Source organism: Chionomys nivalis, chromosome 2 (assembly GCF_950005125.1).
Source record: "Chionomys nivalis chromosome 2, mChiNiv1.1, whole genome shotgun sequence".
Lineage (NCBI taxonomy): Eukaryota > Metazoa > Chordata > Mammalia > Rodentia > Cricetidae > Chionomys > Chionomys nivalis.
This window is the reverse complement of record NC_080087.1, coordinates 47,631,204-47,649,032: the sequence shown is the minus strand read 5'-3', so window position 1 is coordinate 47,649,032 and position 17,829 is coordinate 47,631,204. Positions and strand designations below refer to the sequence as shown.

The following is a 17,829-nucleotide window of genomic DNA, read 5'->3' as shown; positions in this document are numbered from 1 at the left end:
CAGAGCACAGGGAAGAACCTAGCTGGAGGCAGTGGGTTCCCAGGGAGAAATTCTTAAGGGTTATGTCTTTTCCTGAGCCCCTTCTCAAGTCCCTCTCTGCCTCTTGAGTGCCATGAGGTTACCAGCTCAGCTCTACCATGCCTTTTGCCTGGTTGTTCTGTCCCACCACAGGCCCAGAAACAGTGGAGCCAGATGACCTGGACGGAAATGGTTGAAGCCTCTAAACAAAGTAAGTTCTTAAATTTTCTCAGCAATTGACACCCTGCCTATATAAACTCTAATAACATATAACCTTAAGAGAATCAATTTTAAGTACAAAAAGTACTTCAAAGAAAGCCTGAATATAATTTTTCTTTATTTCTTAATAAAATGATGCTGATGCAACTGCTATGAAGTTATTCTGGAGACTCAACTGAGTGCAGAAATACAGAGAATACTATAAACATCTTCACATACACCCTTAAAACAATGACGAGTCATTATGTATTCTCCCATCTAGAACAAGAACAAGCTGTCAATGCAGTGCCTAATAGTGCAAAGGCACATAGCATGAATTAGCTATATATTTAAAGATGGTTGAGATGCTAAATTTTATGCTGTGTGTATGTGGATATAGTTAGTAATAAAATAGTATACTTCAGTAGCGATAGCTTCTATCTACTGACTTTAAGGCAGGCACTGAGCCAGAAAGTGGACATCTGCATACTTCAAGAAGAACTTGGTGCCAGAAGAAGCTACAACATGGTTGCCTAAACACGGCAGGAACATGGAGGCCACAACAGACATGCTAACACGGAAAGGGAAAAGCTCAGGAGGCCTCAGTCCTCAACAAAGAACTATCAGCAACTAAGGAATGCTGAGAGCAGGAGAAAAGTTCTCTCCAGGGAATAGCACAGCAATTAGTTATACAATATCAAATAATCACCCCTGAAAACATATACATAGAAATAGCATAGAGTAAGCAGATGGTATTTATGTATTTTAGTGTGCGTGTGTGTGTGTATAATGACAATTAATGAAAAACAAGGACATGAATTTGGAAGAGGAGTGTGTGTGTGGACATGAGTGGGTTTGCAGAGAAAAAGGGAAGATGGAAATGGCATAATTATATTAATCACAAAATATTAAAAAAACAACAACAGCCTATGGTAGTGGTGCACATCTTTAATCCTAGCACTTGGAAGGCAGAGGCAGTCAGATCTCTGAGTTCTTGAGGTTAACCTGGTTGATGGAGTGAGTTCTAGGAGAGCCAGGGCTACACAGAGAAACCCTATCTTGAAAAAAACAAAATCTTACTCATGAACATTGATGCAAAAATACTAAATAAAATACTAGCAAATCGAATCCAAGAACACATCAGTACCATCATCCACCATAACCAAGTCAGCTTCATCCCGCAGTTGCAGGAATGGTTCAAAATATGAAAATCTGTAAACATAATCCACCATATAAACAAGCTGAAAATTAAAAGCCACACGATCATCTCATTAGATGCCGAAAAAGCATTTGACAAAATACAGCCTCCCTTCATGATAAAGGTCTTGGAGACAGCAGGGATACAAGGATAATACCTAAACATAATTAAGGCAATATACAACAAGCCAACAGTCAACATCAAACTAAATGGAGAGAAACTCCTAGCAATTCCACTGAAATCAGGAACAAGACAAGGTTGCCCACTCTCTCCATACCTATTCAATATAGTTCTTGAGGTCCTAGCTAGAGTAATAAGACATCAAAGGGAGATCAAGGGTGAAGGCGTAAGTCACAAACAGTCCCACACCTGTTTGGAATTATGATTAATAGAACGGTTATTTATTTAAAGGGGAAAACTTACAGATCACCGTCCCAGACAACAGCCCTCTGCACAGTCAGGAAAGGAGCCTAGTTGCCAGAAGCGGAGCCAGAAGCCAGAGAGAGAGAGGAGAGGGAAGTGGCCGCTTTTTTAAAGGGAGAGAGACCACACCCCAATGGGCTGGTATGTCAGCGGCTATTGGCTGAAGGAGCAGAAGGAGCTCCAGCAACACCTCCCCCTTTTGTTTAAGTAAGAGAGTTCTAAACCTACTATGAAATTATATACAATAAGTACAAATATCCTATTCTAACTAGCTTAGGTCTTATATAATAAATAGCTTGGCCAAGTCATGAGTAGAAAGTAACTACATTTATATAGTCTTCAACCCCATCGAAGATCTGAGAAGGGAAATAATGTTACCTGAGTAACTAGGAAGTGCAATCAAACAACTTCCAAAACATGCAACAAATCACAGAGACAACTAGCTACCTGGGCAATCACCCAAGGTCACGTTTGCAGCATTGAAGCAACCAACTTTGGCTAAGGCCTAAGGCAAGAAACTTCTCAAAACTATCTTACTCTGTCTTGGCAGGGTATGAGAGTCCTGTTTTTTTCCATTCACGGATACTCTGTATCTCTGTCAGTGGTTGAGGTATGGGCATTTCTTTGCACAAAGGCCAGTTCAGACAAGAAAGGCTCCAGGTGGAGTGTCTTTGGTGCTCAACATTCTCTCGGGAATAGATTGGTGTTGCCAGGAGCAATTGTGTCTCACTACCACAAAACTCTGAGTTAGATTAAAGGTCATTTTCTACAGCTCTTTGAAGAGATTGAAGATTATCTATCTATACTTAGTATAATCTCTATGTATCTAAAGAACCTGATTAGTGCCGGGCGGTGGTGGCCTTTAATCCCAGCACTCAGGAGGCAGAGGCAGGCGGATCTCTGTGAGTTCGAGACCAGCCTGGTCTACAAGAGCTAGTTTCAGGACAGGCTCCAAAACCACAGAGAAACCCTGTCTCGAAAAAAAAAAAAAAAAAAAAAAAAAAAAAAAAAAAAAAAAGAACCTGATTAGTCTAATTATAAATGACAAACTTAGAATACTATTGATCTATATAATTCTCAATACCTATCTAACTTAAAGACTAAGACAATAAACAACTGTGAAACAAATGAGGACAATGACCTCCAAATATAAACAATGTACAAATATACATTGCAATATGATAAATATATGTCAATACACAAACAATATATAAGTATCTTAATCAGAGGTAAATGTAGTTACTTTCCACTCATGACTTGGCCAAGCTATTATATAAGACTTAAGCTAGTTAGACTAGGATATTTGTACTTATTATATATAATTTCATAGTAGGTTTAGAACTCTTTTACTTAAACAAAAGGGGGAGGTGTTGCTGGAGCTCCTTCTGCTCCTTCAGCCAATAGCCGCTGAGATATCAGCCCATTGGGGTGTGGTCTCTCTCCCCTTAAAAAAGCGGGTCACTTCCCTCTCCTCTCTCTGGATCCCAGTTCCGCTTCCAGCGACTAGGCTCCTTTCCTGACTGTGCAGAGGGCTGTTGTCTGGGACGGTGATCTGTAAGTTTTCCCCTTTAAATAAATAACCGTTCTATTAATCATAATTCCAAACTGGTGTGGGATTGTTTGCAACTTACGCCTTCACAATGGGATACAAATTGGAAAAGAAGAAGTCAAACTCTGCTGATGATATGATAGTTTACATAAGTGATCCCAAAAATTCTACCAAGGAACTTCTACAACTCATAAACACTTTCAGCAAAATAGCAGGATACAAGATTAACTAAAAAAAAATCAGTAGCTCTCCTGTGATAAAAGGGCTGGGGAAGAAATCAGAGAATCAACACCCTCCACAATAGCCACAAATAGCATAAAATATCTCAGAGTAACTCTAACCAAACAAGTGGAAGATTTGTATGAGAAGAACTTTAAATCTTTGAAGAAAGAAACTGAAGAAGATACCAAAAAGTGGAAAGACCTCCCATGCTATTGGGTAGGCAGAATTAATATAGTAAAAATGACAATTTTACCAAAAGCAATCTATGGATTCAACACAATGTCCATTAAAATCCCAGAAAAATTCTTCAAAGACCTCGAAAGAATGGTACTCAACTTCATTGGAAAAGCAAAAAACCCAGGATAGTCAAAACAATCCTGGGCAATAAAAAAACTTCTGGGGGCATCACAATCAAACTCTACTACAGAGCTACAGTACTGAAAACAGCCTGGTACTGACATAAAAACAGACAGAAGGACCAATGAAACTGAACAGAAGACCTGGACATCAATCCACACATCTTTGAATACATGATATTTGATAAAAAGCAAAAAATATCAAATGGAAAAAAGCATATTTAACAAGTGGTGCTGGCATAATTGGTATCAACATGTAGAAGGATGAAAATAGACTCATATCTATCACCGTGCACAAAACTCAAGTCCAAATGGATCAAAGACCTCAACATAAAGCCAGACACACTGAAACTTATAGAAGAGAAAGTACTTGAATGCATTGGCACAGGAGACCACTTCCTAAAAATAACCCTAGCAGCACAGACACTGAGAGAAACAATTAATAAATGGGACCTCCTGAAACTGAAAAGCTTCTTTCTGTAAAGCAAAGGACACAGTCAACAAGACAAAATGACAGCCTACAGAATGGGAAAAGATCTTCACTAACCCCACATCAGACAGAAGTCTGATCTCCAAAATATACAAAGAACTCAAGAAACTGGACACCAAAAGAACACATAATCCATTAAAAAAAAAATGGAGTACAGACCTAAACAGAGAACTACCAACAGAGGAACTAAAATGGCTGAAAGACACTTAAGGAAATGTTTAACATCAGAGAAATACAAATCAAAACAACCCTGAGATTCCATCTTACATCTGTAAGAATGGCCAAGATCAAAAACACTGATGACAATTTATACTGGAGAGGTTGTGGGGAAAAGGGAACATTCTGCATTGCTGGTGGAAATGCAAGCTGGTACAAGCCCTTTGAATGTCAGTGTGGCTATTTCTCAGAAAATTAGAAAACAACCTTCCTCAAGACCCAGTAATACCACTTTTGGGTATATATCCAAAGGATGCTCAATTGTGCCACAAAAACATGTGCTCAACTATGTTCATAGCAGCTTTGTTTGTCATAGCCAGAACCTGGAAATAACCTAAATGCCCCTCCATTGAAGAATGGATAGGAAAAATGTGGTACATTTACACAACGGTGTACTACACAGCAGAAAAAAAAATAACGACATCTTGAATTTTGCAGGAAAATGGATGGAACTAGAAAACATTATTTTGAGTGAGGTAACCCAGACACAGAAAGACAATTATCACATGTATTCACTCATAGGTGGTTTTTAAACATAAAGCAAAGAAAACCAGCCTACAAACCACAATCCCAGAGAACTTAGACAACAATACGGACACTAAGAGAGACTTACATAGATATAATCTACATGGGAAATAGAAAGTATAAAAAGGCAAGATCTCCTGAGTAAATTGGGAGCATGGGGACCTTGGAGGAGGGGAGAGGCAGGGAGGGGAGTAGATTAAAATGTAGAGCTCAATAAATATCAATAAAAAAGAAAGCCCTCCCAAAAGAAAAGCATAAAAAAGATAAGAAACAGAGGCAGGCGGATCTCTGTGAGTTCGAGACCAGCCTGGTCTACAAGAGTTAGTTCCAGGACAGGCTCCAAAACCACAGAGAAACCCTGTCTCGAAAAACCCAAAAACAAAACAAAACAAACAAACAAAAAAAAAAACAAACCAAACAAACAAAAAGAATGTAAAAAACAACAACAACAAAAGAAGATCGTGGAAGAAAGGGTAATGGCATTCATTTACAGAGACTGAAGATCTTGGAAGGAAGGGTAGTGGCATTCATTTACAGAGACTAAAAAAAGACAGGCCTGCCCCACAAGGTCCAAAACCTATTAGGTTGTCTTTGAGAACAGAGGCAGATAGAGGACTGTGAGTTCAAGGCCACGCTGGGCTACACAAGATTAAATTTGTCTAAAAGAGAAACAGAGTTTATACAAAGGTGATCCCAGCATTTAATCCCAGCAATGGGGAGGTGGAGACAGGAGTGATATGGCTGGGCAGAGAGAGGAGGGAGGAGATAGGAGCTCATTGCAGTCTGAGGATTCAGTCTGAGATGCAGTCTGAAGATTCATAGAGATAGAATCGCACTTTTGGTCTGACCATTGGTAGAGGTAAGAACTTTCTAGTGGCTGGCTGTTCTGCTTCTCTTATCTTCCAGCATTAACCCCTATATCTGACTCCGAGCTTTTATAATTAAGAACAATTAGAATTGGTGCCACATTGCATGTCAACACGTGAATCCTTCTATCCAAGAAAATAAGACTGGAAAGGTTACTAAATTCATAGAATATAGTAATTTCAGCTTTGTTATCATAATGAAATTACAATTATCTTCACTAAATCGATAAAGAAAAAGAATCATTTTCAATATAGAGTAATCTAATGTACAAAACTGATATAACTGCATACTATGCAATGTTAGGAACTGAATCTTTAAAATAAATGCTAACACTAAAATAGTATAAAGTCTATGAATCCAGGAATAGTTATGGGGGACAGAATGCCAATAATATCAACACAAGAAGAGTGAATAAAACCCAATTTAGCTATAATAAGTAGAGAACAATGATCCTTGAATTATCACTCTTTGAATGTGTAAATTACAATATTTAATTTTTTAAATGATTATTTTATGCATATGAGTGTTTGCCTGCATATTTGTCTTTGTACCACCTGCGTGTCTGATACCTTAGAGGCCTGATAGAAAAGGGCTTTGGATACCTCGGGACTGGAGTTACAGACAGTTGTGAGCCACCACATGGGTGCTGCGAATCAAAACTGGGTTATCTGGAAGAGCAACCAATGCTCTTAACCACCGAGCCATCTCTCCAATCCCTACAATACTTTTTAAATGAAATAAATAAATATGCTAAATGGCTTTGCAAAGTAAAGATTCTTAAATAAATGTAAAAAGGACAGAAGGTAAAATACTAATTGTGGTGAGTGCGTCCATTCAAGGAAGTATTAACACTGGATAGAAGGTCAAGACGAAGCAGAAGCACATGGGAAATTTACTTTAAAACAAAATAAAAATGTTTTGTGTAATGCCCATCATCATGTGTCCAGGGCATGACGATCTACACAGAAAGCCCCAGTGAACAATTCATTAAATCAAAATGTTCAAGCTTCTGCTTAGGCAAACAGTGTCACTGGGGAGGGCTCTGAGGTTTCAAAAGGCCACCTCCAGGTCCAGTCTTGCTCTCTTTCTGCCTGTTGCCTGAGGAACAGGATGTAAGCTCATAGCTACTGTGCCTGCGCCATGCCTGTCTGCCTTGCACCACACTTCCCACCACAACAGACTCTGGAAGGATAAGCAAGCCCTCAGTTAAATGCTGCATTGGTCATGGTACCTCTAACACAGAAAAAGTATACTTAGAAAGTCTACTTCTATACTTTATATTTTACCTTTCTTTTTCTCAATAATTCACTTTTTATTTCCGTATTCACTTCTATATTCTAATAAGAAAAACCTTGTACTCAGAGAGTGATAACTGATAACCATAACCCCTGAGTGTACCAAAAGATTCCCATTTTCCTTGACTTTATACTGAATAGTCTCTCTACTTCCATAGACTTTAAAGAACAGAAATGCTTACCCAGCCTTAGCGACACTTATGGTTTGCTGCTCCATTGCTTCATGGATACTGGTTCTGTCATGCTCTTTGAGGCTATTAAATTCGTCAATACAGCAAAGGCCAGCATCTGCAAGCACCAAGGCCCCAGCCTCCAAATTCCATTCTCCTGAGTCTTTTACAGCTGTTACTGTGAGACCTGAGGAAAAAGGAAGCTATGTTAACTTTGATTTTCAAAAGTGTCTCTCATAACTATGAAGGGAAAAGCACAGTCAGGCTCTCATCTGCACTCAGAACGGACAGCACCGGGATGCCAAGACAGGTGTAGATGCCAGAAGTCCTCACAAGGGCTGTGTTCTGCAAATAATCCAGTCTGGTAGCCAATTCTGTGGAAACTAGAAGTCTCTAAAATCTGCTCGATGTCCTTATGGGTGCCCTGACTATGCAACTCTGATCTTTAGGGGGTACCCAACAGTACTCATGCTCTTAAAGAGGTGGATCAGTGACAGCAGTTGTTAACACTGATGGAAATTGTAAGCATGTTTCCAGCCACAACACTGGAGAGGTAACAGGTCCTTCTATGCATTGCTGGATTCTGACTCATCCTTTATTGTCTCATTAGGCAATAAAGGAAAGGGGTTTAAAATGACTTTGGAGCCAGCAAAACTTGATTTGAATGCTATGTCACTCTGGCTAGTAGATTGCAGGCAAGTTTCCTTTTATATATATCAGTTTGTTTATCTGTAAAAGAGGACAACAACAGAAAACAGAGTTTAGATATGTAAATGGAATTCAGGGAAAGTTATTTAAAGGGAATATGACACAACTCAACTTCAAATGGATCAAAGACCTCAACAAAAAAACCTAGTAGAAGAGAAAATGGGGAAGAGCCTTGAGCTCACTGGCACAAGAGAAGTCATTCTCAACAGAACAACAATAGCACAGACACCAAGAAAAAGATCAATAAATAAGACCTCAAGAAATTGAAAAGCTTCTGTAAGGCAAAGAACACTGTCATTTGGATAAAGTAATAACCTAGAGAATGGGAAAAATTTTTTAGAAACTCCATATCCAATAGAGGACTAATATCCAAAATATACAAAGAACTCAAGAAACTAGACATTAAAAATGAGGTGCAGTCTAAACAGGATTCTCAAAGCTACAGAGAAACCCTGTCTTGAAATTCACCCCCAAAAGTATGTATGATCATGTGCACTATAGGGTAAGTTCAATTGATCTATCTTCCTATCTACCTACCTATAGATATAGATGAATGATCATAATTCTGTATAACCATGTGCACCACAGGGGAGTTCAATCGATCTACCTTCCTACCTGCCTATCTATATATAAATAGAGATGAACGATCATAATTCTTACACATACAAAATTCTCAGGAATTTTCTAGAATAATTAAAACTGAAAACAATTAAAAATTCTATCAAACAGAAGAATAAATAAATTGTAGTATACTATGGTAACTACAAGTCACTAAAAAGAAATCTTAAAAGTCAGTTAAGAAGGCAGTTATGGAAAAAATAAAGAATGAAGGTGACATTAGATAGAAAACAAAGAGGAAATGCCATAAATATATCCTACCTTATCAGTAATCATACTAAGTATCAACTGTTTAAATATATACCAATGAAAAGTTTGAGGTTGGTAGATCCTATATATGAGACATACTTTAGACTTAAAAGCATGAATAAGTTAAAAAAGAAAGGATAGAAAATATTTCATTTAAATAGTACCCAACCCGAATGAGGGTTGGAACAGTCATGTTAATATTAGACAGTATTTGAGCGCAGTCTTACAAATGTCATTTTGAGAACATCATTTACAAAGAAGAAAATAATCACACTAGAGTCCCCATTTCTTAGCATTTAGAGTAGGAACTGGGATTTATCAAAGAAAGCATACAAAAGTATTTTATGTAATGCAGAAGTAACTAAAATCTTTCCCAATCTTGTGACAGGAGGTCTCCTCAGGTGTTCCTTGAAATCTGAGGCAAACAGTTAACACCTAAGATGCATATTTATTTTTAAAAAACATTTATTAGTTTGTTGAATTCCAGATATGCAAGGAAAGCAATTTCCATTTTTAAAAGCAAAGGGGAATGGGCTGTTTTTAATGCTGAGAACACTGTATAAATAATAAGCATTTAGTAGACTAGGTGCTTATATGGATGGCGCTACTTTTATACTTTGAAAATTTAATGGTAGAACAGGAAGGCAAAAGACAACAATGAGCAAAGGGAGAACTCCAACTCATCCTGTGCTTGTTTTTAAAGGACTCTTGTATTTATCAGTCAGCAAGCTAATATCAAAGCATGTGTTTAAATGTATTATGCTTAAATATTGTGCTGGCCAAGGATTAATCTTATGGTGTAATGGTTATTATATTCTCTATCTCCTCTGCGGTACTTCAACCCTGCTTTCTTTGTGAAATTGGTTCCTTAGGACATTTCCTTCCCTTTTGGCTCCTCCCAAATAGCACCTTTAATCAGTACATACTATGTAGTCTTTTATAAAATATATAAAAGGCAGTGAAAGGAAGCCTACACTTGAAAAATTTGTCCTTTGCAGAACAAAACTGAGGTTGCTCAATGAAGTGTTTGGCAATTTCAACAAATTAACAAACGATAACAAGGGCACTCATCTTCCTGTTGTTTCCAGCCTAAGGTAACAGTGGGTAAAATTTATTATATAGAGAACCAGTGACACACTTTAGAGAAAACTCCTTAAAAATATGAAAAGGGGCACTAGCAGCAGAAGCTTCTGGTAAACCAGCTATGACAGCTGAGTGAACAACTGAGTAGTGAAGATTAGAACTGTCACAGCAGGGGTCTCACTCCTGGGACGAGAGCTCCAGCGACACGCTCCACAGTAAAGCATGCGTACCTAATGAAAACGATTTCTCAAACAGTTACGGGCATACAATAATGAGAAACATCTATGCAAAAATGCCTAAAACTTTGTATGCCTCTCTCTCTCTCCCAATTCAACACCATCCTGTACACACACACACACACACACACACACACACACACACTTTAAATCAAATGGAAGCTCTGAGCTGGTGAATATGTTACAAATAGTACTACTGCTCAAACCTCAATTCTTAAGAGATATATCTCACCAGAAAGGATAGATATAAGTTGGCTTTATCCAGATATTGCAGGGATGGTTCAACAGGAATACATAGATAAATGCAATCTACCACATAAAGAGGCAAACCACATACATGATCATTAGATACAAAAAGGGCCTTTGACAAAATCCAGTATCTCTTCATGATAAAAGTGCTGGAGAAACCAGAGATACAAGGGAATTCCTCAATATAATAAAGATGATTTACAGAAAGCCCTCAAAGCATTTCTGCTAAAATCAGGAAGAAAACAAGGATGCCCACTCTTTCCATACTTGTTCAATATAGTCAGTACTTGAAGTCTTAACTGGTGCAGTAAGATCCCTTAAGGAGGTCAAAGGGATTCAAATAGGAAAGGAAGAAGGCAAAACACCCTTGTGTACAGGTGATATGACTGTATACATAAATGACCCTAAAAACCCTACAAGGAAGCTTTTATAGGTGACAAATACCTTCAGCAAAATAGCAAGAAAACAGTAGTTTTCTTATATATGAATGAAAAATTGACTGAGGGAGAAATCAAGACAAAAAAAATCTTATGATAACTCTAACTCTAAAGACTGGTATGATAAAAAAAAAACTTCAAGACACTGAAGAAGATATCAGAAGAAGGAACAATCAATCTCACTACAGACTTAATGCAATCCTCATGAAAGCTTCAACACATTCTTCATAGAAACTGAAAACACAATATTCAACTAAATATGAAAACATAAAAAACCAAAGGTAACTAAAACAATCATGAATAAGAACTGCTGGGGGTATCACCATCCTGCTGTGGGACAATGGTCTTTATCTTGTCAATTATATTTTAAATAAACGCTGATTGGCCAGTAGCCAAGGCAGGACAATAAGACAGGAAGTAGAGGCGGGTCAATGAGAACAGGAGAATTCTGGGAAGAAGGAAGTTTCTTCTGTAGTCTTGGCCCAGCCACAGAAGAAGGAAGATGTGACTGCCCCGCCAAATGAATAAGGTACTGAGCCACATGGCTAACATAGACAAGAATAATGGGATGATATAAGTTATAAGACTTAATAAAAAAGACTGAGATAATGGGCCAATCAGTTTATGATTAATGTAGACCTCTGTGTGATTTCTTTGGGATTTAATGACTACGGGAACTGGGCAGGACAGAAAACTTAGTCAACACCACCTTAGATCTCCTGTTGTATAACAGAACTATTTTACTAAAAACAGCACAATATTGGCATTAAAATAGACACATTGATTAATGAATGAATTGAATTGAATCAATTGAAGAACCAGACAATTTCACACCTGATTTTTGACAAAGAAGTGAAAAAGATACATTGCAGCAAAGACAGTATCTTCTTCAACAAATGGTGCTGATCAAACTGGATAGCTACATGTAAAATAAGATAAATAGATCCGTGTCTATTACTTGCACAAAATCCAAGTCCGAACGAATTAAGGACTTCAACATAATACCAGTTACCATGAATACAACAGGAAGTGGTGAGTAGGCTTGAACTCACTGGCACAAGAAATGACTTTCTTTACAGATCATCGAAAGCACAGGCACCAATATCAACAATTACTATGTGGCACCTTATGAAAGTAAACAGTTTCTGCAGAGCAAATGATACCATCTTCCAAGCAAAGCAGCAGCCTACAGAATGTGAAAAAAGAATCCCAATTATAGAGGGTGAGTATATATAGAACATATAAAGAACCAAAAATCCTGAGCATCAAGAAAACAAGTCAATAAAAATTTGGGTAGAGAACTAAATAGTTTTCTCAAAAGATGAAACACAAATGGCTAAGAAACACTTTAAAAAATGTTCGACAATCTTAGCCATCAGGAAAATACAAATCAAAACTTTGAGATTTCATCTTATATTGGTCAGAGTGGCCAAAATCAATAATAAAACAAATGATAGCTCATCCTGACAAAGATGTGGGAAAGGGGAATACTAACTCATTGCTGATGGAAGTGCAACTGACACAGCCTCTACGGAAATCAGGGTGGTAGTTCCTCAGGAAGCTGGGAATAGATCTACCTGAAGATTTAGCTACACTGTTATTGGCCACATACCCAAAGGACTCTACATCCTATGACAGAGACACTTGTTCATAATAGCTACAGATTGGAAATTGCCTAGATCTCCACCAACTTATGAAAGGACAATGAAAATGTGCATTTACATAATTGAATATTATTCAGCTGTTCAGAAAAATGAAATTATAATATATGCACATGAGATTATAATAAATACAACACAGGGAGTAATAGTTAGATATCTACCTATCTATCTACCTACCTACCTATTCATATGCATCTTTAGATAGATAGATAGATAGATAGATAGATAGATAGATAGATAGATAGATAGATATTACTAGATATAGATAGAGATTACTAGGAAGACTTGGCCGGCTTGGAATTCTATGTAGATCTGGTTGGCATTGCACTCATTGCCTGCCTTGGTCTTTTGTGCTGGGTGGGATTAACGCTCCATACCACCATGCCCAGCAGTTTTTGCCTCTTGAGACAACATATTGCTGTGCAGCCCAGGATGCACTTGATAGCCATCCTTCTGCCTCAGACTTCTAATTGCTGGGAATATAGGTATAAACTATCATGTCAGGGCCAAAATAGCTTCTTGAGATGATGAAAATACTCCATAGTTATGGTGATGCTTACGTAACACAATCCTGAATATCCTTTAAAAGTGATTAAGTTAGATACCTTAAATGAGGGAATATGTTATGAGTTATATCTCAATTAAGCTATATTTTAAAAAAATACTGTGTAATCATACCAAAGGGTACTTGGGCAACATCTACCAACTAATAACTCATTACTTCATTTGTGAAACCTGCTGTACCTTTTCTAGTCTTTGCCTCTAAAAGGCCATGTATATGAGGTCCCCAGCCTCGCAAAGCCTACTTGCTTAGTCTCTGCCAAATGTAACTCCATTTAATGTCATTTATCTCTATAGCAACCAACTAGAAAAAGCTGCTTTGTTTAGCAGTCACTCTGTACAGAAGTGGGCTAGCCTAGAGATGTTTTAAGGCTCTGAGTCCTCCGCTCATCACCCCTCCACCATCCACCAGTGTCAGGTAAAGAGGAAAACCTATGATGAATGAGAGAGGCAAAGAAATAAAAACTGAAGACACGCTGCAAGGAAGACTAAGTGCAAGGGTTAGAAAAAGCCAGTTTAAGAGGGTGAGGAAGGAATGATTAAGAAATTAGAAACAGAATATTTTTTAGAAATTTCCATTAATATACTAGCTAAAGCAATGTAATAACAATAAAACAAATTTCAACACTCATACAATACTACTGCTTTGGAAAGCGGAGGGCTTTCACTTATGGCTATCTAATGGGCGTTTCACAGTAGCTCACTACAAATAGGTATCAGACACAAAGCAGGCATCTTTAGCAAATTTTTAGCAGAACGGTGGACAGCCATGAATAGCAAACAGTAAAACTTTTGTTAATACTATGGAGCAGACAATGCGAAAAGGCACACTGTATGTAAAACTTGGGAAACGTAGGAAATTTAAAAGGCTGGTGAGCTGGCTCATGGGGCAAAGAGCTGGCCATGCAAGCCCATCCACCTGAAACTGACCCCGAAACCCAGGCTGGAAGGGGAGAACCCACTCTGGTTGTGCTCCCATACATGGGCCATTTTGGTGTTCTCTCTCTCTCTCTCTCTCTTAAAGAAAAGATAATTACCTTTAACCCAAACCAAAGAAAACACAGGGGATGGGGTTTCCTAAGTTTGCATCAATTCTAAAACATGTAATGATGCACGGTAAGCTTTGTGGTTCTATCCTCTCCCCACTTTCAGAGCTGTCTCTTCAAAACAGGCTGTCCATCTGAATGCCCTCCATGGGGAGAGTCTCTCAGTTTTCTCTTGGCTGGATCATGCCCGATCGCCAGCACCTGCCTTAGCCATCCATATTCACAGAATTTTATTCTTCAGGGATTCGTTAATGAAGTCATTAACACCATTCTCACCAGCTTATGGGATTTTTCTTTTCCAGGAAGTTTTATGCCTCTATTTTTCGATACATAAAGAACACTTTCAATTTTTACCTGCGGTGGCGAAGACAGAGAGGTAACTATGACAGAAGTTTACATAGTTCGTTTCTAAGTACCAGCCAGCCCTTAACTGCTACCCTGGATGGCAATGCCATGTCCTCCTAGCCATTCTAGGGTACTGGGTTGTTCAAAAGGTAGCTACTTAATGTTCTTTACAAAGAGTAGAGAAAATTTCTTCTGTTCATTTTACTGTCACTGGTTAAAGTGGAACCTAAATCTTTCTCTTTTAATCATAACTTTCTGATCATATGAGCTACCTTTGCTACTAGATTATAAGGTCTTGATATGCATTATTTTTGACTATGTTAGCATTTCACACTGAAATTTAACATAATAAATGTTCTTTGTATATATGCAATAAATGAAAATTATTGAGATTTCAGTTAGAAATATCTGAAAACCCCAGCAAATCCGCACATTCTACAGTTTTCAGGGAAATAATGTTTAAAACAATCACTAACTTTTGCTACTCTGCTACTGTAAGAAAAGGGAGCCTTTATGCTAGTGAAGAGCACAATTCCACACAATTGGCCTGGGATCTAACTTGCCTACCATGTAGAAGAACCTGGACTCAATTTCTAGCACCACAAACAGCAAAAACATACCAGAGAACAAACAAAAAATAACCTATATGCGAGTTTTGTTTCTAAAGAGAGTAATAATACAAATAACCTTCAAAGGCAACACAGTGATTGTGTAAAATAAAATAAGAGAAACAAAAGCAAGATTAGGCCAGGTGTTGACACATGCCTTTAATCCCAGTACTCGGGAGGCAGACCAGGTGGATCTCAATGAGTTTGAAGACAGCCTGGTCTACAGAGTGCATTCCAGGACAGGCTCTAAAAAGCTACAGAGAAACCCTGACTTGAAAAAAAAAAGAGAGAGAGAGAAAAGTAAAGCAAGGTTAGGAGTATACAAGATGGCTCAGCAAGAGAAGCTCTCGTATGTTGTCAATCTGGTGACATGAACCCCACCACCAGAACCCAATATAGGTTGGAGAGCACCTACTACACAAACTGTGCATCTCCCCCAAGACCCCAATAACACACTTTGAGGGGAGGGGTTCGAGATAGGCTTTCTCAGTGTAGCTTTGGCTGTCTTGGAACTCGATTTGTAGGTTAGGTGGGCCTCAAACTCAGAGAGATATGCCTGCCTCTGTCTCCCAAGTGTTGGGATTAGAGGTGTGCACTATCATAGACAAGCCTGATAATACAAATTTTAAACGTTAGTCTATTTTACCTTTTGCAGCAGACAGGACTGTTTCATTCCCAATTCCAAGAAAATTTCATTTCATTCTACTGAGTTTAACTTATTTTTCATTGGTCTCTGGATAACCTCAATTGTTTTAGTCTTAGAAGCCCTTTGTAGAGGAGTTTTGGATCCATGGAAACACTGCTTATCTATTCAAACGTCAAGATACATGCTCAACAATAGATTCCTCCATTGAAGAATAGCTATGCACACCGTGATCCCACGTCATCACATCATCTTCCCTATTGCATTTTGTGGCTCATAAAGTACTTGGAAATTGATGAATATTGGGACCTAAGATGCTTAAATAAATACTCAAGCAACCGCCACTCACTATGAGAAAAAAGTTATCATAGTTTCACTATTTTTGTTTGTTTTTTAGGGCTAGCAAAACAAAATACTACAGGCTAGCTTAAACACAGTACTGGAGGCTACCCTTTCTAAGACGGACAGCTTCGGTTTGTTTCTTCTGTGAATGCTGCTTTCTTGTTCTTTCCGCACAAGGCCTTTAGGCACGTGTCCTGTATCCCGTGTACGGTGTACGCTTTATCAGCGGGCTGAAGTGCCTCACCCACCACAGTGTGACTTTCACTCTGAGGCAGAAGCAACTGTGACTGTCCCCTTGGCTGCCCAGTCTACTGACAAAAAGTGCTTCTCTGACCACTTTCATTTCCTTAAACAAACGTGGATGGGCCTGTTCCAACAGAACTTTAAAAGACAAAGATAGCTGGTCATTAGCCACCCACCTAAGTCTGAACATGTCCCGAGAACGACTAACCAAAATCCTTCAAACTATGAGAAAACTTCAACTGCCCATTAATACTAAGAAGCAATTTTCACTCTAAATTTAATAAAGTTCAGTAGTTTCATTCTTAAGGGAAAAAAAGACCCTAATAGTTTATGAGTAACACCTTTACTTAGTAAAAGGAAACAGTTTACTTTACAAAAGTGTGAAAGCTTCTGTTTCCCTGTCCACCATAGTAGCCAAGTAGCATAAACAAGCAACATCTCCCCAGTTAGGCCTTGAAAAGGTTCACAGGCAGGCTTCACAAGCACCTAAGGACTCCTGAGAATCTGTGGTGCTGCAATTTTTAATCTAGGAATGGTTGGCATAAATTTCCTGAAGACCTAATGACATGGTATAACTCATTTTTTCCTCCTATCTTAAACTATTATAATAAATTTGTTGTCCTTTGCTCTCCTGACACCACTTCTTTTTTCTAACTTCTTGCTCGGGTTCCCCAAATGGCAGAAACCTGACTTTAACTAATCGCACCTTTCCCTTTTTATCTCCTCTTTCATTCTAGGTCTTTTCAGATAGGAAGAAATTCAAGGTGCAGCTGAAGATCATAGACTTAGATTTTTTAATGGGTCTCCCTCGTGTGTGTGTGTTTGAAATTACCCCGCCTTCATTTTGCATCTATTTAACTGCACTGTCGTACCAAAACGTCGGTAAGTGCCTTACGAACTTGACTTCCAAAATGGCTTGCTTCTTTCGAGCTGGCACGAGTCTATGAGATGCAATTTATTTCCATTGCAACCAGTCCTTCTTCCTACTCCCTACCATCATCACAAAAAACAGAGAGCCGTGTTTGACGGGTGCGAAGAATTGCATCTTATCCGCTAAATTCAGCAGAGTCTGCAAAGCCATGGCACTGATGGACGAATGTTAAAGGAGGGGAGGGGAGGAGAAGCCCGAGAACCCAAAATGCCCAAGCTCCGCACGTGCGGCGGGGCCGGCTCGCGCCCTCCCGCCACGGCCGCAGGCCCCGCCCCCACACCGGCCCCGCCCCCTCCGTCCCGCCGCGGCCACGCCCGACGTGAGGCGCGGGCCTGGCGGGCG

General features: G+C 38.8%; 1 protein-coding gene across 2 annotated transcripts in view; it reads right to left on the bottom strand.

Annotated features, from left to right (window-relative positions):
* Positions 1-17,829, bottom strand: part of Mcm9 (minichromosome maintenance 9 homologous recombination repair factor) — a 67,569-nt gene that overhangs the window by 20,316 nt on the left and 29,424 nt on the right. For both annotated transcript variants that reach the window (XM_057757930.1, XM_057757938.1), the window contains exon 8: positions 7,540-7,714. In XM_057757930.1, the coding sequence (XP_057613913.1) occupies positions 7,540-7,714 (175 nt within the window). The remainder of the gene's footprint in view (positions 1-7,539; positions 7,715-17,829) is intronic.